Source organism: Heterocephalus glaber, unplaced genomic scaffold, assembly GCF_053883595.1.
Source record: "Heterocephalus glaber isolate CG9 unplaced genomic scaffold, H.glaber_assembly_v1.0 deba00001497, whole genome shotgun sequence".
In the NCBI taxonomy this organism is placed as follows: domain Eukaryota; kingdom Metazoa; phylum Chordata; class Mammalia; order Rodentia; family Bathyergidae; genus Heterocephalus; species Heterocephalus glaber.
In genome coordinates this window covers 13,404,275-13,426,314 of record NW_028258320.1, presented here as the reverse complement: position 1 = coordinate 13,426,314, position 22,040 = coordinate 13,404,275, and the positions used below count along the sequence as shown (strand labels likewise).

The following is a 22,040-nucleotide window of genomic DNA, read 5'->3' as shown; positions in this document are numbered from 1 at the left end:
ACTCTTATAGATTTCATTCTCCCCCAAACAGCAGGTGCCTATGAGGGTATGTGTAGAAATAATGAAATAGAGTGAAGGTTGCAAATGTTAAGTATTACAAACAATTGAAGATTCAGATGAAGACTATAAAATGCTTATTCTTATAACTTCAGTAGGATCAGAATTTTTCAAAGTAATAGAATTAGTTGAAGAAATGATAAGAGAAAGAGAATAGAAACAATAAATAGACCAAGTGTGGTGGCATATCTCTGTAATTCCAGCTTTCAGGAGGCTGAGGCAGGAGGATCACCATGAGTTCAAGGTCAGCCTGAAAGACATAGTAGACCCTGTCTGAAAAAAAAAATAACAGAAGAATTGGAGATGATTAAATCTTTCCTATAGGGCAAGTTTTTCTGTAAGGCTGCAGACAAGTGGAGCTGTAGCTTAGGAGTGGGGAGGATATGAGATCAGAGTGTATGGGGGGGGGTACTGGGATTGAACCCAGAGCATTCAAGCTGAGTTACATCCCCAGCCTTTTTTATTTTGAGACAGGGGCTTGTTAAATAGCAGTCAGGATTTGAATTTGCAAGCCTCCTGCCTCAAGTCTCCTAAGTGCTAGAGTCACAGGAGTGAACATCTGCACTCTTGAAAAAGGTTTTTTGGCTTTGTTTTGTTTGTTGTACTGATGATAGGAGTCACACAGTTTGGAGGGAGGGGTTAGCAGTGGTGTTAGAAGTAAGAGGCTATTGTTGGAGCCCTGTCCCTTATGTAGATAAAAAGCAATGGGACCTAGTGGAGCCCTTCCTAGGTATCAGGAAAAAAAAAATCTAAGAGGCTAATAGACCTTCTGTGTTCCAAGGGGCATTTGCCTGTGAGGCACTATGGACACCATGAAAACAAAGATGACATGTTTTCAAGAGGATTAACTAAAAGTGTACAAGTGCTTGTACATACTTTTCACTGAAACTTTCAGATTGAGAACCCATCCTCATCTCTTCCCACCTCCTGTCCTCCAACCACAATAACAGATTCTTGAAAAACCTGCACAAGCAAAAGGGTTGTAGGTAACTGTTGCTGGAGTGATATCCTTTTATCCAGTCAACCAGACCTCTGCCTAATCACTGTGCCATGAAATCCACAATGTGACAGCACTTAGTTCATGTACTCAGAACATCTGATTACACAGAACATCTAATTATCTTTTTTAGTACTTCATTTTGTATGTTCTGTGAAGAATGACCAAACATCAGGATACAAAGTCAGTACAAAAAAATCAGTGGCATTCCTGTACACCAATAATGAACCCACCAAGAAAGAAATTAGGAAAACAATGCCATTCATGCAAGCATCAAGAAAAAGTATATTCTTATGAATTAACCTAACAAGTGAACTCTCTAATGAAAACTATAGTATTCTGAAAAAAGAGATCAAAGAGGACATCCAAAAATGGGAAGGTATCCCCTTTTCTTAGATATTGTCTTGTTTGTTTATTTACTTGTTTGTTTTGAGACAGGGTTTTGCCATGTAGTTCAGGCTACATAGCATAGCTACACACCCAGCTAGATATAGTCAAAATGGTCATACTTTCAAAACTGATGCGTAGATTTAATGCAGTCCCAATCAAAATACCAACAGCATTCCTCACAGAAATAGAGAAAACAATCTTAAAATTCATAATGAATCAGAAGAGACCCAGAATAGTGAATGCAATCCTGAGCAGTAAGAGCAAAGGGGGCATCACAATCCCAGACGTCAAGGTACATTACAAAGCCCCAGCAGTAAAGTCAGCATGGCACTGGCACAAAAACAGATGTGTGGGTCAGTGGGACAGAACAGAGGATGCAGAAACCACATATCTGATCCTTGACAAAGGGCCAGAAATGCACACTGGAGGAAGGGTGACCTGTTGGGCAGATGATGCTGGGAAAAGCTGCAGCACAGCAAAAGAAACAGCCAACAAAGGGAAGGGACAACCTACAGAATTTGAAAAAATTTTTTGACAGCTAATCCTCGGTCAGAAGACTAATACAGTATCTAGAATATATAAAGAACTCAAAAATTAGAACCCCCCCCCAAAATAAAAGACAGTCAAAAAAAGGGCAACTGAAATGAATAGATACATACATGAAAAAATATTCCAGTTGGGGATTTAGCTCAGTGGTGTCGCGCCTGCCTTGCAAGTGCAAGGTCCAGAGTTGGATCCCTGGTACCAAAAAAAAAAAAAAAAAAAAAAAAAAAATTCAACATCTCTAGCCATTAGAGAAAAACAAATTAATATAATGCTGTGATTCTATCTTACTCCAGAAAGAATGGCCACCATCAAGAAATCAAATAATAGCATGCTGGAGCCAGGTGTGGTGGTGCATACTTGTAATTCTAGCACTGGGGAGGCAGAGGCAGGAGGATCACCAGGAGTTCGAGGCCAACCTGGGCTACATAATGAGCTCAGGGTCACCCTGAACTACAAAGTGAGACCCTGTCTCAATAAAAGAAGTAGAAGAAGAAATGGAACGTTATGTGAGAAAATAATATCCATCCTAGCATTCTCAGTCCAGGTAAACATCAGCTGGATGTAAGGCTGTAAACCAAGCATGTGTAAAAACTTGCAGGTCTCAAAATATTACTTTCCCTGTCTCACACCTATTAGACTTGCTAAAATGAAAAAACCTGACAGTGCCCAGTCCTGATGAGGATTCCAAACAACTGGTACTCTCATACATTGCTAGTAGATGTGTGAAACGGTACAACTGCTTTGAAAATAGTTTCATAGTTTAAGAAGTTAAACATACTCTTAAGATAGAACTTAACCGTTCCACTCATAGGTATTTACTCAAGAGAAATACAAACATGTCCATGCAAAACCTGCATGTGGTCTTCATGCATAGTCCCCGAATGCTGGAGATAACTCCAGGTACCCCTCAGCCAGCTAGTGGATGGAGAACTGCATGTGCAGCAATCTAGATGAACCGCACCTGCATTGTGCCAAGTGCGAGTGGCCAGATACAAAGACTATCTGAGCAGGTACTGTACAATTCCATTCTGGAAGAGGCAGCCTTTCAGGGACAGAAATCAGGTCTGTGGTTGCCTCAGGACTAGAGGGGAGGGAGATTACGAGAGGGACACAAGGGAAAGAACCTTCTGCAGTGATGAAAATGTTCCGTATCTGTATTACGGTGGAGGCTACACTTATGTGTCAAAACTCACCGAACTGTGCAGCTAAAAGGTGAATTTTACTGTGTGTAGCCTCAGTAAACTAAAGAGTAAACTAGGAAAGAGGAGGACATGGGGCTTAGGAAACGAAATTTGATATAGCAAAGAAGAATTCCCAAAATGAAGGTTAATTTTACTCAGAGAAATAGCCATGCAAGAGAACTACAAAATGCAACCATTCTAAATTGGAATAAGAGCAGAAAGAACACAAGGTTTTTCTCCAAGAAAAATTCAGTTTGATAAAAAAATAGTTTGGGGATTATTGATGATAAGCACACAGAAAACAGCAAATTTAAAAAATAAGTATTTATTCCACAGATTTTTAAGTTGTACAAGGAAGGAATTTAATCATGGTTCTTTTGCTGGCTCCACTGTAAACATTTTTATATATTTTATTTTATTTTTATTTATTTATTTATTTTTGGTACCGGGGATCGAACTCGGATCCTTCCGCTTGCAAGGCAGGTGGCGGAACCACTGAGCTAAATCCCCAGCCCCTATATATTTTATATTAACTAAAAGCCAAAAACTATTTTAAACAAGATTATGAAATAGTAAGAGCAAAAGAGACTGTGAGCATGTGTTGGGGGAGTATGTGACTAAAAGATTTAGCTGCCAGATGAGACAGCTAGAAGATTAAAAATGATTGCCTTTGGGTAACAAGAATTAGGTTTAGTTTACCCAGGCAAGGTGGTGCACACCTGTAATTCCAGCTCTTGAGATGCTGAGGAGGGAGAATCCCAAGTTCTGGTCTCACTTGGGCAGTTAACTTAGTGAGACCCTATCTCAAAATAAAAAGGCCTGGGGATGTAGCTTAGTGTGAAGAATTGAAGTAGTTCAGTCCCCAGTTCTGGAAAAAAACAAAAAAGGAAGGAAGGAAAAAGGTTAGTTTAGAAATAGGGACCGAAGACTTATTTTTATCATAAACATTAGGAAACTATTTATCTTTGTATATATGTGTATTATTTTTGAAAGTGTTTATTTTAAAATTGAAATTTTCTGTTATGTGAAATAACTCTTCAGTAACACCGGGTAAATAAGATAGGAATAAGTTAAAAGTACACAAATGCTTTCTGATCTAAAAATCCCTAAATGAAGATGAGTAACTCTTTTCAGTTACTCTTGAGTAAAGTTTGGAGTAGACCATTAATATCATTTCTTTCAGCCGGGGATTTAGCTCAGTGGTTCTGCCGCTAGGACCCGAGTTCAATCCCCAGTACCAAAAAAAAAAAAGAAAGTACAAAGTAAAAATAAAGCCAAAAGTAATACTACTACTGGAGATTATTTGAACTATTTCCTCCTTCCCCCTCTCTCTATTCCCTTCCTAAACCGCACCCCTGTCCTCCCTTCCCTTATCTTTCCTCCACTTCACTTTTTCAGTGTTATCTATCTTACTAGTGCATAATCACTGGAACTGTGGATTGTAAGGGGAAAAGAGTAACAAATGGAAAAGACAAAAGCAAGAGCGGAGGATTTAGCTCAGTGGCACCTTGCCTGCCTTGAAAGTGCAAGGACCTGAGTTCCTCCGTACAAAACAAAACAAAACAGAAAAGATAAAAGCAAACCCGGGATACAAAACAAGGGAGGACTGACAGAAAACAGTTAAAAACAAGAATGAGCCAGGGGTAATAGCACATGCCTGTACTTCCAGCCCTCCAGAGGAGGCTGAAGCAGGAGGACTGTGGGAGTTCAAGGCCAGCCTGAGCTGTAGAGTGAGTTCAAGGCCAGTCTGAACTGCATAGGGAGACTGTCTCAAAAACAAAACAAAACAGCTCCCTGCCTCGCAGCACGGTCTGGTCTGGAGTTCGATCCCCCCACCACCACCAAAAACAAAACAAATATTTTCTACTTCTTAACAAAACCTGTTATTCCTTATCTATCTGACTTTCACAGGAAAAGAGTGGTTTTACGTAAGAGAAATTTTCCAATTACAAATTTTTTGAAATGACTTCTAAAATTTAAACTATAAAAAAATGATATAAGTAACATACATAGTTTTCAACGTTTATGGAATTTTAGTTTTTTTTAAAGGCAGGGTCTCACTACATAGCCCAGGCTGGCCTTGAACCCAGCACAGTCCCTCCTGCCACAGCCTCTCCAGTGCTGGGATTACAGGAATGCACCATGACGCCTGGCTACCTACAGAAATATTAAAAAGACAAGTTGAAGTCTTCATTGTCTGACTTCTGAAATAACATCACTTAAGAAGCAGGCCTCTCCCATTCTTGGTGGGAGGTCCAGTGTCCAGGTCTGCTGTGCTTTAGGGTGGAAGAGAAAAGATGTTACTTCTTCACAGAGAACCATGACTGGGAATCACAGATGACAAACAACTGATGAGCAGGATGCTTTGTGAAACAGATTTTCTCCCTAGAATCTCCACATAGAACCTTTGAGAAAGAAAGGATATAAAGCAATGTAAAAGTTATTATTAGAAGAATCTCTTACTATAAAGGGTAGCATCTACTTTGAGCTCAAATTTTTTTCTGTTGCAGTGTTCCCAGAATCCCATGGGCCTTTGCCATGACCGAAGTGTGCGGTGTGATTCTCTGCTACATTTGGCTCCTGGTTCTTCTTCTTCACAAGCACAGGTACCTTACATATAAAATTAAAAGACTCCAAGTGTTGTGACTCTTCCATCAGGTCATCTAACCGTGGCCCCTGCCTTCACATTTTTCTGGTTAATTTTCTTTTTTGGTCAATGTGACATTATAGTTATTAGCAAAGGAAAATGTTTGGGATTAGATCACCAAAAATGTCAGCCTAAAATAATACTTACCTACTTAGTAATATTCTGAATGTGTTTTGCAGGGAAAGATCAGAATTAGGGATGATCAACCGTGGATAAACCCTTGGCAGTTTGGCATTGTCATTCATTCATTCATTCATTCATTCATTCATTTTTCTTAGACAAACTGGAAGTGTTTCTAAACTCCTGCAAGGATAGTGTTTGGGCAGATGTTTGCATGGAAGAAGTTGTTCTCTGCTTGAAAGAGGCCCATTTAAAACGAAGTTAATCTGTACACCATGCGATCATCTAGTCAGTGTACTTTACTTCAGATGGTGTAGGAAGTCGCTAAATAGGGAAAGTGCTTCTTGGCACCAAGAAATACAAAGAGAAGGATTTTTTTTAAATAAAAAAAGGGAAGCATAGAGGAGAGGAGACTTTCTGGGGAAAATCACTTGATTTGAGGAAAAACTAAGGCTTGTAGAAGAACTGCAAAATTTGTGGTTATTGCTGTTTATTGTTTTTGGAACTCTGGAGAGGAATAGGGCTTTTATTGTAATTTTTAGTCCTTTCTCTGTATCTGAAGTGCTGAGGTGACCATATGATGGCTTTTAAGTCCTAAACTGAAGCTATTTTAGTACTTCAATGTGAAAAGAAAGGTTGATGATGACTTTTCTTATCACACTTTGAGGCCATATTGAGCCTCTTTCTGTCCCATTTTGTCTTGTTTTATAATATTTTTGTTTTACACATTGTTTTATAACATTTTTCTTTTTTAGAAATATTTTAAAATTCTAGATTGCTTAAAATCAGATGTGGTATTACTGTTGCTTTCTGGTTAGTTTTGCCTTACAAGACCCCATAGTTGTGGGGTTTTTTTTGTACTGGGGATTGAACTCAAGACCTTGCACATGAGAGGCCAGTGCCAGCACTACTGAACTAAGTCCCCAGCCCAAGATCTAAATTTTTTTTTTTTTTTTGGTACCAGGGATCGAACTCAGGTCCTTGTGCTTGCAAGGCAGATGGTGGAACCACTGAGCTAAATCCCTGGCCCAGGGCCCCATAGATTTGAACTTATCCACACTTTAAAACAAAAAAAGGGAACTATTTTCAGAAACCTTCATGTTAGCAAAACACAGTAGGAGCCAGTTAAATAGAAGTGGTAATATATACTTAGTCAAAGAAACTATTTCTCAAAGTATGGCCTTGCATCACTTTTCTGAGAATCACTGGGAGGTTTGTTAGAGTGCAGATGCCAAGCTCTACACCAGTGTACACACTGAAGTTTGAAACATGCCAAACACTGTTTTCAGTGCTTGTTTTTGAGGGAGACAGGACTATTTTGAAAAACAAAAGTCTCTGTCCCCAAGAATCTTAATCTGTTTGGACATTTAAATAAATAATACAGCCAGGCAAGGTGGCATACGCCTGTAGTCCCAGCACTTGGGAGGCTGAGTCAGGAGGATTGCCACAAGTTCGTGGTCAGCCTGGGCTACATATTGAGTTCAGGGCCAGCCTGAACTACAAAGGGAAGACCCTGCCTCAAAAAACTAAAAATAAATAATTTAATTAATTAATTAATTGTACAAATGGATGTCACTGTGCAGTTCATTCTTACCCGAATTATAGTTATTCTAAATTTTTGTTTCATATATACTTAATATAAAACACTTTTTTAAAAATTTAGTATTTTTGTAGCATTTAACCTAAAGACTTCCGTAATCCATTGTCCTATTCCATTTTCCCCCTTTATGTTTACTGAAAGAACATATCACCATTAGATGTCTAAAGGAATTAGTAATAAGAAGCCTATTTTTACAAAGTAAACCTATTGAAATGGATTTTTAAAAATATCGGAATAATCAACTTTATGCATTGACTGTGTAGATGCAGATACATTATAGAAAATGTCTTTTAAAGCTCTACTTACTCAAAAGTAAAACTATCAGAGAATGTATAATAATTTAAGACCATGATAGTGGAGTAATAGCTAGAATTTAGCACTTTTAATGCTAAACTGTGACTTTTTCAATTTAACCTTAGAGTGGGGGTGGTGGGAGTGTGAAGAAATGTAACAGGATACCATTGTGATGCTTATGCAGTATTTCTTATAATTGTCTAACCCTTGCGTATTGTTCTAAAAACTAAAGATTAAATTTTCCTGTTATTGCCTGCTAGATAATGCTGTTCTTTGGTAGAAAATTCCCATAGTCTTTATTCAAGAAGTGCCTGATTTGTGTTGATTTTAAGTCCATCTAATAAATTTTATATGTTTCCTATGGTTAAAAAAAAATAGAATTTTAGAACTTTAGGAAAAGAATATTAGCTAAGTCATCAACCAATTTGTTATTAATGAGCAAAAAAATTCTAGACTCAAGTGATTAACTTTATATCTTATAAATAAATAATTCGAAGCCACAACATTTTATGAGTAATAGGACTAAGCTTTCAGGTGTTATTTCCATCTTGTAAAACTTCTTCTCGAGCTGTGTTTTATCACTGATCTGATGCTTTTAGAATCTAATTTATGTCTGGAGTGTTCCATATGGCAGGCACTAGCCACATGTGATTAAAATTTGAATAAAAATAAACTTTAAATTTAGTTCCTCAATTACATAGCCTCATTTCAAGTGTTCAAAAGCCACATGCAGGTAGCGTCTTGGACAGTGTAGTTGTAGAGCATTTCAGTCACTGCAGGATTCTGTTGATTGGGTGATGATGCTTTAGGGTAGTGTCTAAGATTCCTACACTTTTCCAAAAGTCTAGTGGTTTTCTGCTTGCTTTCCCATTAAGTAGACATTTGATGCCTCAGTTGGGGTGGTGCTTTTTTTTTGTTTTTTGGGGATTTGTTTTTGTTTTACTATGTTTTCTTCTGATCTTGCCCCTCTCTGGTCGCTCTATTCACAGGTCAATCCTTCTGCGAAGGCTCTGCAGTCTGATGGGCACTGTCTTCTTGCTTCGCTGCTTTACCATGTTTGTGACCTCCCTCTCCGTGCCAGGACAGCACCTGCAGTGCACTGGAAAGGTAGCCTGCTACCTTCTTTATCACTCACTCTTCCTCTTGTTCTTGTTTAGTTGATTGCACAATATATGCAATATGGCTAAGATGTTGTCTTTACTACTGAGATGTATTTCTTGGTTTTTGTAATATCTAAAATAAACCTCTACAGATAATTTAGTAATAATCTTTCTTAAGACAGGCTCTTGTCTCCCTGTTATTTGTAATCATTGATACTAGTTCTGTGCTGTGGAGCTATAGTTTTCTAGCTGTAGAAAGGGGTTTTTTTCAGTTATCTTTTCCCCCAGTTTCCCTTTCCCTCCATCCTGAGCATCTTCAGTCCCTCATTTGTCATGGTCTTGTCCCTGCATTGTCCTCATCACTCCTTTTTAAGAATTGTTTCAGTTTTAGCATAGCCCATAAAATGGAGCACCCAGAACTCTACACTGTTTCTGGGATATACAAAATAATGGCGGATTTTTTGTTTTTATTTTATACTTTGTAGCTTCTTGTTTTGGTATACAGTGGACACATCTCTTTTGGTTAAACAGAGAGAAGAAATTATACTGATAGAAACAAAAAAAGTGTTGTTTTTTAAAAAATGTTTTGAGACTTTAAAAAATCACCTATACTCGATATGTAAAATTGGTTATTGGGCCAGGGATTTAGCTCAGTGGTTCCACTGCCTGCCTCGAAACCGGAAGGTCCCAAGTTCGATCCCTGGTCCCAAAAAATAAATAAATAAAATTGGTTATTGCAACTGATTAAATTTGGACCAAATTTACTATCCTACTTTTCTAAGCCTTCATACATTAGTTTTGTATTTCCACATATTCAAATGTATATATTCACACTTTTGTTGTTATTTTAATGTTGCTTGTAAAACAAAATTAGCCGTTAGTTCCTGTTCTACAGTATAAATAGCTGACATACAACTAGGGAAGATTAAAAAGCCAAAGAAGATCAAGAGCTAAAAATATTACCCTTGAGCTGAAGGGTAATAAACCTTCTCCAGATACTAGGAGTGTTGAGACTGAGTAGTAAGAAAAAGAGAGCTGGGGCTGGGGATTTAGCTCAGTGGTTCCGCCGCCTGCCTTGTAAGCGGAAGGACCTGAGTTCGATCCCTGGTACCAAAAAAAAAAAAAGAAAGAAAAAGAGAGCTGGCTAATATAACTTAAGATTTAGTATAAAAGAAATACTTCGAGTTCGATCCCCAGTACCAAAAAAAAAAAAACAAAAGAAAGAAAAAGAAATACTTTATGGGCCGGGGATTTAGCTGTGGTTCCGCTGCCTGCCTTGCAAGGTCAAGGACCCAAGTTCAATCCCCAGTACCAAAAAAAAAAAAAGAAATACTTTATTTCATTTTAAAGGTAAAAGCTGTTTGGGATTTTTTTTATTGTTGGCAAAAAAAGAAAAATAATTTTTTCTACTTATAAATTTATATAAGCTTATTGTTAAAAAAAATCAAATTATGTTAAGACTCTTGCTAGAGTTTTAAGAGCAAAAGCCCCAGTCACTGGGGACCCAGTAGACGAGGCTTGCCAAGCGTCCCAAAGCACCAGTAGAGGAGACAAGCAATGGCAGAGGGCAGGAAAGGAGCTACAGTCAGCATGGCCATGCTGGGAAGCACAGATGGAGGCTCCATATCTGTCTTTGAGGGGCTGACAAAAGCTTTGGGGCTTAATGGGAAAAGGAACAAAGGGAGGTTGGCATGGCTGGCATCATGGGCACTCCCGATCAGAGTGTGGTCTGGTTGTTGGATTGGTATCTCAGGACTGGTTTTGCAAGGTTCTTGGAGGGCCGTCATCCCTGGCATTAATGAGATGACAGCTCCTGCTAGTGGGCTGTGGGGTGGGGGACAGTTTTGGTTCCTGTTGTGATGTAATTTCTCCTACTTGCAGGGGGTGACCTCACCATGGGGTGGTCTGTGAGGCTCTGCTTTTCTTGGAACCCAAGGTGACTGCAGGTTTAGGACAATGACTGGAAACTTTTAGGAACTGGACATTGCAAGAGCTGGCAGTTGGATTTCTTTACAAATCCTGAAAATTTAACTTACTTGGTTGTTGGTGTCCTCGGTCTTTTTTTTTTTTTTTTTTTTGGTATTGGGGATCTAACTCAGGACCTTGCACTTGGGAGGCAGGTGGAGGAACCACTGAGCCAAATCCCCGGCCTTAGTGTCCTCAGTCTTGAAGGGGGATGATATAAGCTAGGTCAGTGATGACAAACCTTTTAAAGACAAATGCCTAAACTGCAACCCGTAGAAACCTGCTTATTTATTCAAAGTCCCAACAGTGCACTTAAACCTTAATATCTGATGTTTGGCTGCTGGGGCGACTTGGCTTGCGTGCCAAAAGGGAGAGTTCTACATGCCCATTGTGGGATGCGTGCCATAGATTTGCCACCACTGGGCTAGGTAAATTTAGATCTAGTGAACCTTGTAATTCAGAAACTCCTTCAGTGACTAATATGTCTATGTGAAGACCTGAGCAGAGCTCTGAAATGAAGTTTTAAGATGAGACAGATTAAAAAAAAAAAAAAAAAATGAGGGCAGAGATGCATAGTTCATCCTGCTTTTAGTTACCAGTAGGGCCTCTGCAGGCCCAGCACCTAGGTCCATGTTAAAACACTGTTTCTTTTTTTGGTTTGTTTCGTTTTTTGTTTTTGAGATAGGGTCTTGCTATGTAGCCTAGGCTGGCCTCAAACTGGCAATCCTCCTGCCTCAGCCTCCTGAGCAGTAGATAGGTCTGCAGATGTGTGCCACCACGCCACACTTACATAATGAAAGGATTATATTACAGATACCGTTCTTTATCCTCTTTTTTGGTATGGGAATCGAACTCAGGACCTTGTGCTCCCTGGCCCCTTTCTTATTTTTTATTTAATGTTTTTTACTTTGTTGATAAAATTTATAGCTATCCTCATCTTTTTAACATTTGCATGGTATTCTATTGTGTTTTTCCAGTCTCCAAGTGATGTACATTTTAATTGTTTCCAAATTTTATTATTTATAAACAGTGCTATATTTATGTGTTTATAGTTTTTCCTTTTTTTCTCTTTTTTTATTAGTATATATTTACAAAACATAATGAATACATTTATCACGGGGAGTTTGTATATATACATACCACATCTCAGTCCTTTTTACTTCCTCTTCTCCCTTTCCTCTCCCTCCAGCTCTAGAGTCCTTTCCCATCTGCAAATTATCTAACTCCTTTTTTTCCTATTATCTTTTATTTTGCTCTTTAAGTTATTTATAACTTTGGGTTTTTCAAGTAAAAGAAACCATGTGATTTTAACCTTCGGTGTCTGATTTGTTTCACTTAGCATTATGATCTCAAGGTGCGTGCAACCCCCCCTTTTGTTTTTACAAATGACTCAAATTTATTCTTCTCATTGTTCCAGAATTCACAGAAAGAAATACACGGAGATACAGAATTCGGGTAAAATAATAAAAGTTTGCTTGCAAGCAGGCAGGACCACCAGAATCTGGTCTGGTCAGTGTCCTCAACTATGCTTGTTCTGCTTTCCCTTTTATACCCTTTTTGGTCATTATCTTATCCCTAGTCTTTGTTGAGTAAGTAAAAATTCCAGTTCCCATTTAATGGGTTAAACACAAGTGGTTTCTGTTAATGGTTACAGCCATAAGCACATGACAGTTAAAACATATATTACAAATTTGCCCAAGCATTGCAACTTTGTTTTCAGAGTTAAGATGTTATCTATAGTAAAGCTACAGATCAAAGAGTCATATAACCTTCACTTTAAACAACAAGAGCAGGCCTGGGGATTTATTTAGCTCAGTGGTTCCGCCACCTGCCTCTCAAGTACAAGGACCGGAGTTCGATCCCCGGTACCAAAAAAAAAAACACACAACAAGAGCAAAGGGAAAAAGCAAGTCTTAAAGGGATACATTACCTATTTTGCTTCTGCAGTTACTTTAATATTTAATCTACTGAGCTGTCTAAAACATTTCCCTATCATCATGACTGAGTAGGACTGCATTGTATATGTATACCATTTTTTAAATCCATTCTTCTCTTGGACATATAGGCCATTTCCAAGAGTTAGCTATTGTGAATTTGCTGCTATAAAATATGTATGTATCATTGTAGTATAATGTTTCCACTGGCATTTTACTCTAGGAACTTTGTTTACTTCTTCCTTGATACTTTGTGAGATCCATTGATTATCCAGTAATCTATTGTTTAATCTCCATGTGTTTATGTACTTTCCTTGGTTTCTTTTGCTGTTGATTTCTAGCTTCATTCCACTATGATCCAATAATGTGCTATTGATTATTTCAGTTCTTGTATTTGTCTAGGCATGCTTTATGGCCTAAGATATGGTCTGTTTTGGAAAAAGCTCTGTGTGCCACTGAGAAAAATGTGTATTCTGTTGTTAGATGAAACACTCTGTAGATATTCGTTCAGTCCATTTGTTCCATGTTATGGTTTAACTCTGATATTTATATATATATATATATTTTTTTCTGGTTGAACTAAGAGTGGGATGTTGAAGTATGATTGTTTTGGAATCTACCTGTTCTTTTATGTCTAGTTGTTATTGTTTCTTGAAGTTGAGTGCACTGTTGTTTGGTGCATAGATTTTTATAATTGTTATCTCTTCCTGTTGAATTGTTCCTTTGCCACTATGTAGCAACCATCTGTCGCTTCTGATCAGTTTTGGCTTGATGTCTGCTGTGTCTGAAAATAAGATAGCTCCTCTTGCTTGCTTTTGAGCTCGGGTTGCATGGAGTATCGTTTTCCGTTCTTTCACCCTGACTCTCTGTACTTCCTTTGGGATGGCATGTGTCTCCTATAAGCGACATACACAGTTACATTTTGGTTTTTTTTACATTTTGTTTTTTGATCCATTCTGCCAGTCTGTCTTTTGACTGGGGAGCTAACTAAGACCATTGACATTGAGAGTTATTATTGTAAGGTGCTTATTGAATCCTGTCATTACATTAATTTTCCAGTACCGATTCCTTTGTTTTATTTTGTTTTTCCTTTTGTTTAACTACTCTTCCAGTTAGGTGCGTACTTTCCTTTGGGCTCTTTGGTGCTAGTGGCCTCCTATCTCTGTCTAGAATTCCCTTGAGTTTTCTGTAATGGTGGTTCAGTGATTATGTATTTCATTAGCATTTATCATGGAAAGTTTTACTTAGTTTTGACAGCTGATTTTGCAAGATATAGGAATCTGAGTTGACATTTATTTTCTTTTAGGGCTTGAAAAACTTTGCTTCAGGCTTTCTTGGCCTTTAAGGTTTGTACTGAGAAAACACTGTAATTCTGATAGGCCTGCTTTTATAAGTAACTTGCTGCTTTTCTCTAGCAGCTTTTGGTAGTCTCTCCTTTTGTTGAATTTCTGGAATTTTAATTATGATGTGTCATGGAGAAATTCTTTTCTGGTTGTGACAATTTGGGATTCTATATGCCTCTTGCACTTGAATATTGAATTATTTCCCTAGACTTGGAAGGTTTTCTGCTATGATTTCAGCACATAAATTTTTTCATACCTTTGGAGTCATCTTCTAATTATTCCTTTATTCCAAAAAGATTGGAATCTTTTGAGGAGATTTGTTTCTTTTGGGTCATATAGCAGCTGTTAGAGCTAGCTTGGTGTGGTGTCTTGTCATTTTTAAAGTATCATTGAAATACAGTCTATTATATCTACCTTGTCTTTTCTGATTCTCTGCCATCATATTGGTTGAATCTGCTAGCCGTGCTTTTCATTGAATTTTTCATATCTTGTATTGCTGCTTGCTTTCTTTTCATAATTTCTAATTCTTTACCAAACTGGTCATATTTTGTATTGTCTTGTTTAACCCAATTGGTTTATTGTTTTTGTTTCTTGAAGCTCATCAAGCAGTTTATTAGTAAACCCTTTTATCTGTTTAATAAAATTCTCTTTAAGCTCACTAAACATCTTATGAAATTGCTTGTATGTCTCTTTTTTGAGCTCTTAAAGCATTTTGACTGTTTGGTTTTTTAGTTCTTTAGTAGCCTGTGTTTTCCACTTCTTCAGTGTCCATGAGACTAGCGTTTGAGAGGCTGAGAGTGTTTGGAGGCATCTTGTTGCCTTGCTTTCTTGTATTTCTTTCTTGTATTTGTTTTTGTGCTGCAGATTGAAGATCAATTAAAGTAGAAAAACTGCCTACAATGTTGATCTCTTTAATTAGAATCTGTCTCCCTGTGATGTGTCCTTGTGCCTGGCTATGTTTTGGTGTTTGTACCCCTCTTCAACCTACTCAGTGTAATATTTGAGGGTCTTCTGGACACTTGCTCTCCAGCATCACACAGAGAAAAGAAAACAAACTGCAGTAATTTTTTTTTCTTGTTTTATTGAGACAGAGTCTCAATTTGTAGTGCAGGCTGGCCTTGAACTCTCTATGTAGCACCAGCTGGTCTCAAACTCCAGAACTGCAGTAATGTTGATGAAACAAAGACAGACAAGATATTGGCATACAGTAAAAACTGTAATAACTATGCTGCCATTGGCAATAGCCAGGAATTCAGCTGCAGTAATACAGCTGGAGGCAAATCAGATAGTGACATACCATAGGAAGCAATAAAAGCTACAACTATACTTCTCTTTCTTTATCTTTTCTTTTTCTTTTTTTTTTTTTTTTGTACCAGGGATTGAACTTGGGTCTTTGCACTTGTGAGGCAGGCAGCATATACTTCTCTTCTCACTAGGAAAGATCTACAATAATAATGTGACAGACACAAAAACAAACCAAATATTGATGTACAGTAATTATCTACTAAATGCAACAACTGTACAATTAACAGCAGAAAAGAATTTAGTAGTATCAGTCAAGTAAATAAACAATAAGGGTTAATAGTAATGATAAAATGGAGAAGATGGGGAGGGGGAAAAATGAAAGAAGTAAAATTTGAAAAAGAGAAGATGAAAAGGAAGAAGAGAGAAACGAGTCAGGGATTTAGCTCTGTGGTGCTGTGCCTGCCTCGCAAGTGCAAGGTCCTGAGTTCAATCCCTGGTACCAAGAAAGAAAAAATAAGAGAGAAATATGAAATAAAGAATCTAGCCAGGGGTGGGGATTTAGCTCAGTGGTGCCACCGCCTGCCTCGCAAGCCCAAGGTCCTGAGTTCAATCTCCGGTACCAAAAAAAAAAAAGAATCCAGCTGGGCATGGTGTCACAAACCTGTAATCTCAGTGCTTGAGAGGCTGAGGTAGGAGAATTGCTGTGAGTTTGAGGCCAGCCTGGACTACATAGGTAATTTGTTTGCTTTTTGAGATAGAGTCTCCCTATATAATCCAGGCTGGCCTTCAAGTCACCATGTTGCCCAAGCTGGCCTCGAACTCATATTGATCCTCCTACCTCAGCCTCCCTAGTGCTGGGATTATAGGTGTGTGCCACAACACCTGGCCTACATAGTGAATTTGAGGCCAGCTTGAACTATAGTGAGACTCTGTCTATGAATAAATATACATAACCAACTAACCCATCCACTTAGTTAAAGAATAAAATAAAGTTTGTAGAGGCCAGGTAGAATGGCACACACCTGTTATCACAGTACTGGGGAGGCTGAGGCAGGAGCAGGAGTATGACCACAAGTTCAAGGCCAGCTTGGGCTCCATAATGAAACTCTCGCCAAGAAAAAAAGTTAGTAGAATAAGCTAAAGGTAACAGAAAAAAGGAATGAAAGAGCAAAGAAAGGGGGGGCGGTAAAAGGGGAAAAATGAATCCAAAAAATTCCCCCACATGGATGAATGTTTTATTTCTAGAGGCTGTGGTATTAGAACCCACGAATATGGGAGAGGGACAGTGAGTCACAACCAGGGCCTCTTTTGTTTCCACACCCACATCACTGTGTGAAGGCTGAGTCCTGCCCCACAATTCCTACTTGGCGGAGTCAATCAGTGGTGTGGTTTCTGCCTTAGGGCTGTATCAGCAACTCTTAGTGTTTGTGCCCCTCTGTGCACTCTTCCATCATTTCTTTTTCCACCTAGCTTTACAGCCTATGGGCTTATGAGGCACCCCCTTGCTCCAGAGGCCCCTGTGTCCATGCCCTCTGGGATGTGTTCTCAGTCCAAGCTGAGGCACATTCCTGATCACATTGGCAAGTAGAGAAAGCAGACAGCTCACCGATACCTGGCCCCGTGCTTGATGAAACAGGGGTGTCAAGGGGTCCACTGGACTGAATGCCTTGGCATTTTCAGACCCGACCCTTTCAGAAAACTGCATGTGACTGGCCTGGCTTCTCACACAGAGAGTGGGACCACTGTGTCCTTCTGACCTAAGTGGGCTGCTGCTTAAACTTCTCATGGGGAGATGTCCGTGACTAGCCCCCTCCCTCTCTGGGACTGTGTCTTGTAGCCATCCCCCACCCAGTCATTGTGTAGGTAGGTAACCACAGAAATGCTGAAATGTGGCTTCTGATTCCTGGAGTAGCTCAGTCTTAAATTAGCCCCTTCCCCAAATGGCTCCTGATCAGTCAACTCCCAAATATGGCACTTACTGCAGTGGATTTCTTCTCCAGCCCTTGCCTGCCATGTGGAAGGGGTCACTTTCAGAGTAAAACCCCAGGGTGTATTTCCACTTTACTGTGACTGGGCTTTTCTTGGGGCTAGAGCTGCTGGTGTGTTATTTCTTCCTGGGCTGCCAACCCTCCCAGGCTTGCCTTGTGTCTGTGGAGACAGGGCCCTCCCCGGAAGCTGCTCTCCAGAATGCTTAGTCCTTTTCTCTGCATTGTCTTCATCTCCGTGGTTTCTAGCTTTGTTGTTGGCTCTTTATTGATTCTTGGAGCTCTTCCTTTTCTCTTTGCTAAGGTGCTGTTTTCCAGGTGTCTGGATAGCAGGTTCTGGAGAGGCTGTGCCCTGTGCTGACTTCACTCTGCCATTTTGTCCTTTGCACTTTGTGCTTATTTGATTATTTCCTTCAGATAAATTACTGGGAGTAGAGTTATGGAATTGAAAGACATATGCACATGAAAAGTTATATAACATGGGGGAGTGACTCAGTGGTAGCGTGCTTGCCTAGCATGCATGAAGCCTAGCATGTGATTCCCAGCACCACACACACATAGCAGAAATTTTTAAAAATTATTTAAAAATTGTGTTACACATTCCCAAAATGCCCTTTTGAAAATGCTAGTTCATTGCCCATTTGCTTAAACAGAGACACACCTTCCACTTTCTTTTTTTGTTTTCTATAGTATGGGGATAGAATCCCCCCCGCCTCCCCTACAGGGGTGCTTTACCACTGAGTTACATCCCCAACCCCACCCCAGTTTCTAATGTATATATTATTCTGAGATAGGGTCTTGTTATGTAACCCAGGCTGGCCAGAGCTTGCAATCCTCCTGCCTCAGCCTCTCAATTAGACACTTTCCTTTTTCTAAATAATTTTTGTTTTGAAAAGATGACATTGAGGATTCGGTTGTATTTACTTTTTGTTTCCAAACATACTCTGTTCATCATTGAAAAAACATTGATAAAAAAGTTCCCAGAGTGATTTTTTTTTTTTTTCTGGTACCAGGGATTGAACTCATAACCTTGCGCTTGCAAGGCAGGTGTGGTACCACTGAGCTAAGTCCCCAGCCCTGACACTTTTTTTAAAAATAGATTTTATTTTGAGAGTGACACTTTTTCCTCTGCATTTTATTTTGTTTCACATCCACATATCTGTAGGATTCGTACTGTTACTCTCTATAAAAATAAGTTCCTTTTAAGCTGGGTAATGAAGAAATTCTGTTGTTTTAGAAATTAGATTAGGAAAGAAGAGATAATTAGGACCTAATTTCCTAGTTTTCTAATAACTAGTGTAAAGCATAAGTGTATATTCCTTTGAAGTAGCTTGCATAGAGTAACTAAATATTTTACCGTGCCAGGTGGGTTGTTGATGCACACCTGTAATTCCAGCATTCAGGGCAGGTGAGGCAAGAAGATCACTGCAAATTTGAAGCCAACAAGGCCAACGTGAGCTATGTAGTGAGGTCAAGGCCAATCTGAACTACACACACTGAGGCTGTCTCAAAAAACCAAAAGAGTGAAAAATAGTGTTTTACCATGAAGATAGTGTAACCACATAGTGACCCCCATTCTTTGGGTGTTCATAGTTATGTTTAGTCTCCACTTCGATTTGTCTTGCTGGATTTATGGTCTTTTTTTATTTTGGTACCGGGGATTGAACTCAGGATCTTACGCTTGAGAGGCAGGCAGCAGCACCACTGAGCTAAATCCCCAGCCCTGGATTTATGGTCTTAAACAGCTCCACTGTTTAAGAATTATGTGCTGTAACCTGTCCCACAGCAACTGTAAACATAAAGACAAAGACTATAGTGTTACATACCTTTGTAGGTAGAAATGTCTAGTGAAAGAATTGATCTTTCTAGGGGGGAAAAAGGCTGGTTTTTTACAGCTAACAAGGTGTATGTATGTATGTCAGCTTCATCAGCTTCATCGCTTGTCATCAATCTTTGAGTCACTGCCATTCTGATTAATGAATGATGATATCTGATACATTTATAGTCCTTTTTTATATTTAAACCTTTAATCTGTTTTACAAAGGACACATTTTTCAGAGCTATTTCTGTCTGCAGCTCTCTGAATAACCAAGTCGAAAGATGCCAGAGAAGTACATTTGCGGGGAGGGTATTTTACTCTCCCACAAAGCATGTTATATGGACAAGAAAATTTGATCTCACTAAATTGTGAGAGCCATTGAGGCGAAGAATGGCTCTATGCATAATGCTGCAGCATGTGCTACAAAATAAATTAGGTCCCATTCTGTGCTGCATGAACATGTTCTGTCTCTGATGACTCTTTTCCATTATCAGTTAGTTATATATGGATATTTCTATTCTGATCTGTCCCGAATATTGTTAATTGCTTTGAATTATAATATAGCCTACTTTTTGACCCATATTATTTGTAGTAATCATTAAAAAAAGAAAGGGAGATAGTAGCAAGCAATCAAATCCTTTACAGTGAACTCCATAAGGTATCTTCATTATAATAAAGTAATTGCTTGAGGTTGCATTCCCGGAAATGGGGGGCTTGGGGACACATCCAAGAATGTGCCTGTTTCTGGAGTTTATGTACTCTTAAAGCAAGTATAACACCTTCTCTACTTAGAGCATCCTGTTCTGCTTTGGTTTTTCTGGAAGAATATATGAGAAATTTAGGATGGAAAGGGTGGGGCAGACTTAAGTAATTAGGAATTGCTTTCTTTCTAGTTTTTTTGAGACAGAGTCTCGCTGCATATCCTAGGCTGGCCTGCATAGCCCAGACTGGCCAGGAACTCACAGTGATCCTCCTGCCCCAGCTTCCCGAGTCTGCTGGGATTACAGGTGTATGCCACCGTGCCTGGCTAAGGGAGTTGCTTTCTCTTGACTGGCATCACGTGTTTCCTGTCCTTGGTTAAGACCTGGTCCTAGAACTCTCTTCAGGATTTTTTACTTTCTCAAGAGTACCATCTCATGTGCCAGAGATTTAGCTCAGTGCCACCGTGCCTGCCTCGAAAGCGCAAGGTTGTGAGTTCCATCCCCGGTAAAAAAAAAGTGCATTGCATATACTCATTAGAGGTCATGGAAGAAGCAAACCATGTGTAGCACTTTCACTTTTTCTTAGTCTGGTTCTTTTTTTTTTTTTTTGGTACCGGGGATCGAACTCAGGTCCTTGCGCTTGCGAGGCACTTTTTCTTCAATAATAAATTTTTGAGCCAGGTGTAGTGGGGCACACTTGTAATCCCTGCACTCTGGAGGCTGAGGCAGGAGGATCACTGTTAGTGCAAGACTAGCCTGGGCTGCATAATGGAACTCTGTCTCAAAAATAATTAATTGGGCTGGGGATTTAACTCAGTGGTGCTGCCGTCTGCCTCGGAAAGCAAAAGGTCCAGAGTTTGATCCCCGGTACCAAAAAAAAAAAAATTAATTCTTATCTCTCCCTTAACTGAGGCAGAAAGGGAAAACAAGATTTCTAATGTGGTTGCAACACCCAGTGAAGTTGTTTATCTTGGTCATTAACCATAATAGAATCTTTAAGACAGAGTTTTGGGATGGGATTCCTTGGGTTCATATCCAGGCCTTAATATTGCATACTTGTATGATCTCTAAACCAGTTTCCTCATCTAAAAATTAAATCACGTCATGAGGTTCTTGTGAAGATTGAATACAACAACACATAAAAGCACTTATCAGCATTCCTTACCCATAGGTGGATATACAAGGAATGATCAGAATATATGATGAATGTATAAATTTTAAAAATGTATTATAGTAAAAGACACATTACCATGAATCTCCCTCAAAATACCACCTCTTGCTTTTTTATTTTTTAGCAAGACATTTATTGGTACATTTTAGATATACATAATGATAACATTCATCATAGGGAATTTGTACATGATATATCTTGGGGTTTTGGGGGTTTTTTTGGGGGGGTACCAGGGGTCGAACTCAGGACCTTGCACTTGTGAGGCAGGTGGCAGAACCACTGAGCTAAATCCCTGGCCCTCTTGTTTCTTTTTTTACCCATTCCCCCCTCCTTTATATATAAAAGCTTTGTTTCCATTTTTTTCCTTCGATTTTCTTTTTTTCATGTCCTTTCTTTCCTTTCCCCCTTCCCCCTCCCTTGTTCCCCATCTCATTTGAACATTTTCTTCCCATTTCCCGATATCTGTTGTACATTTTATTATTTATTATTTCCATGTTCAGTTTCTCACACCAGAGAAACAATGTGGTATTTAAATGTGTGTTCGGTTTACTTCACTTATGAGTATGGTCTCAGGGTGCATCCATTTAGCTATAAATGTCTCAAGCTTATCCTTCTTTATGGCAGAATAGTACTCCATTGTATAAAAAAACCACATGTTCTTTATCCATTCATTTGTTGATCCATTCATTGGTTGGTGGACATTTGGGCTGTTTCAAGATTTAGCTATTAGAAACTGTGCCACTATAAACAAAGGTGTGTATATATTGCTGTGATATGATGCTTTTAATTCTTTCAGGAAGATACCAAGAAGAGGAATAATAGCTGGAACCTACAGTTTTAGTTCTTTGAGGAATCTCCACACTGGTTTCCACAGTGGTTGCCAGTCTACACTCCCACCAACAGTGGAAAAGGGTTCCTTTTTCTCCACATTCCTTCCAGCATTTG

At 39.0% G+C, this 22,040-nt stretch overlaps 1 protein-coding gene across 3 annotated transcripts in view; it reads left to right on the top strand.

Annotated features, from left to right (window-relative positions):
* Samd8 (sterile alpha motif domain containing 8) overlaps positions 1 to 22,040 on the top strand; it is an 87,863-nt gene that overhangs the window by 50,317 nt on the left and 15,506 nt on the right. For all 3 annotated transcript variants that reach the window (XM_004846328.4, XM_021259651.2, XM_021259650.2), the window contains exons 3-4: positions 5,682 to 5,777; positions 8,822 to 8,939. In XM_004846328.4, the coding sequence (XP_004846385.2) occupies positions 5,682 to 5,777; positions 8,822 to 8,939 (214 nt within the window). The remainder of the gene's footprint in view (positions 1 to 5,681; positions 5,778 to 8,821; positions 8,940 to 22,040) is intronic.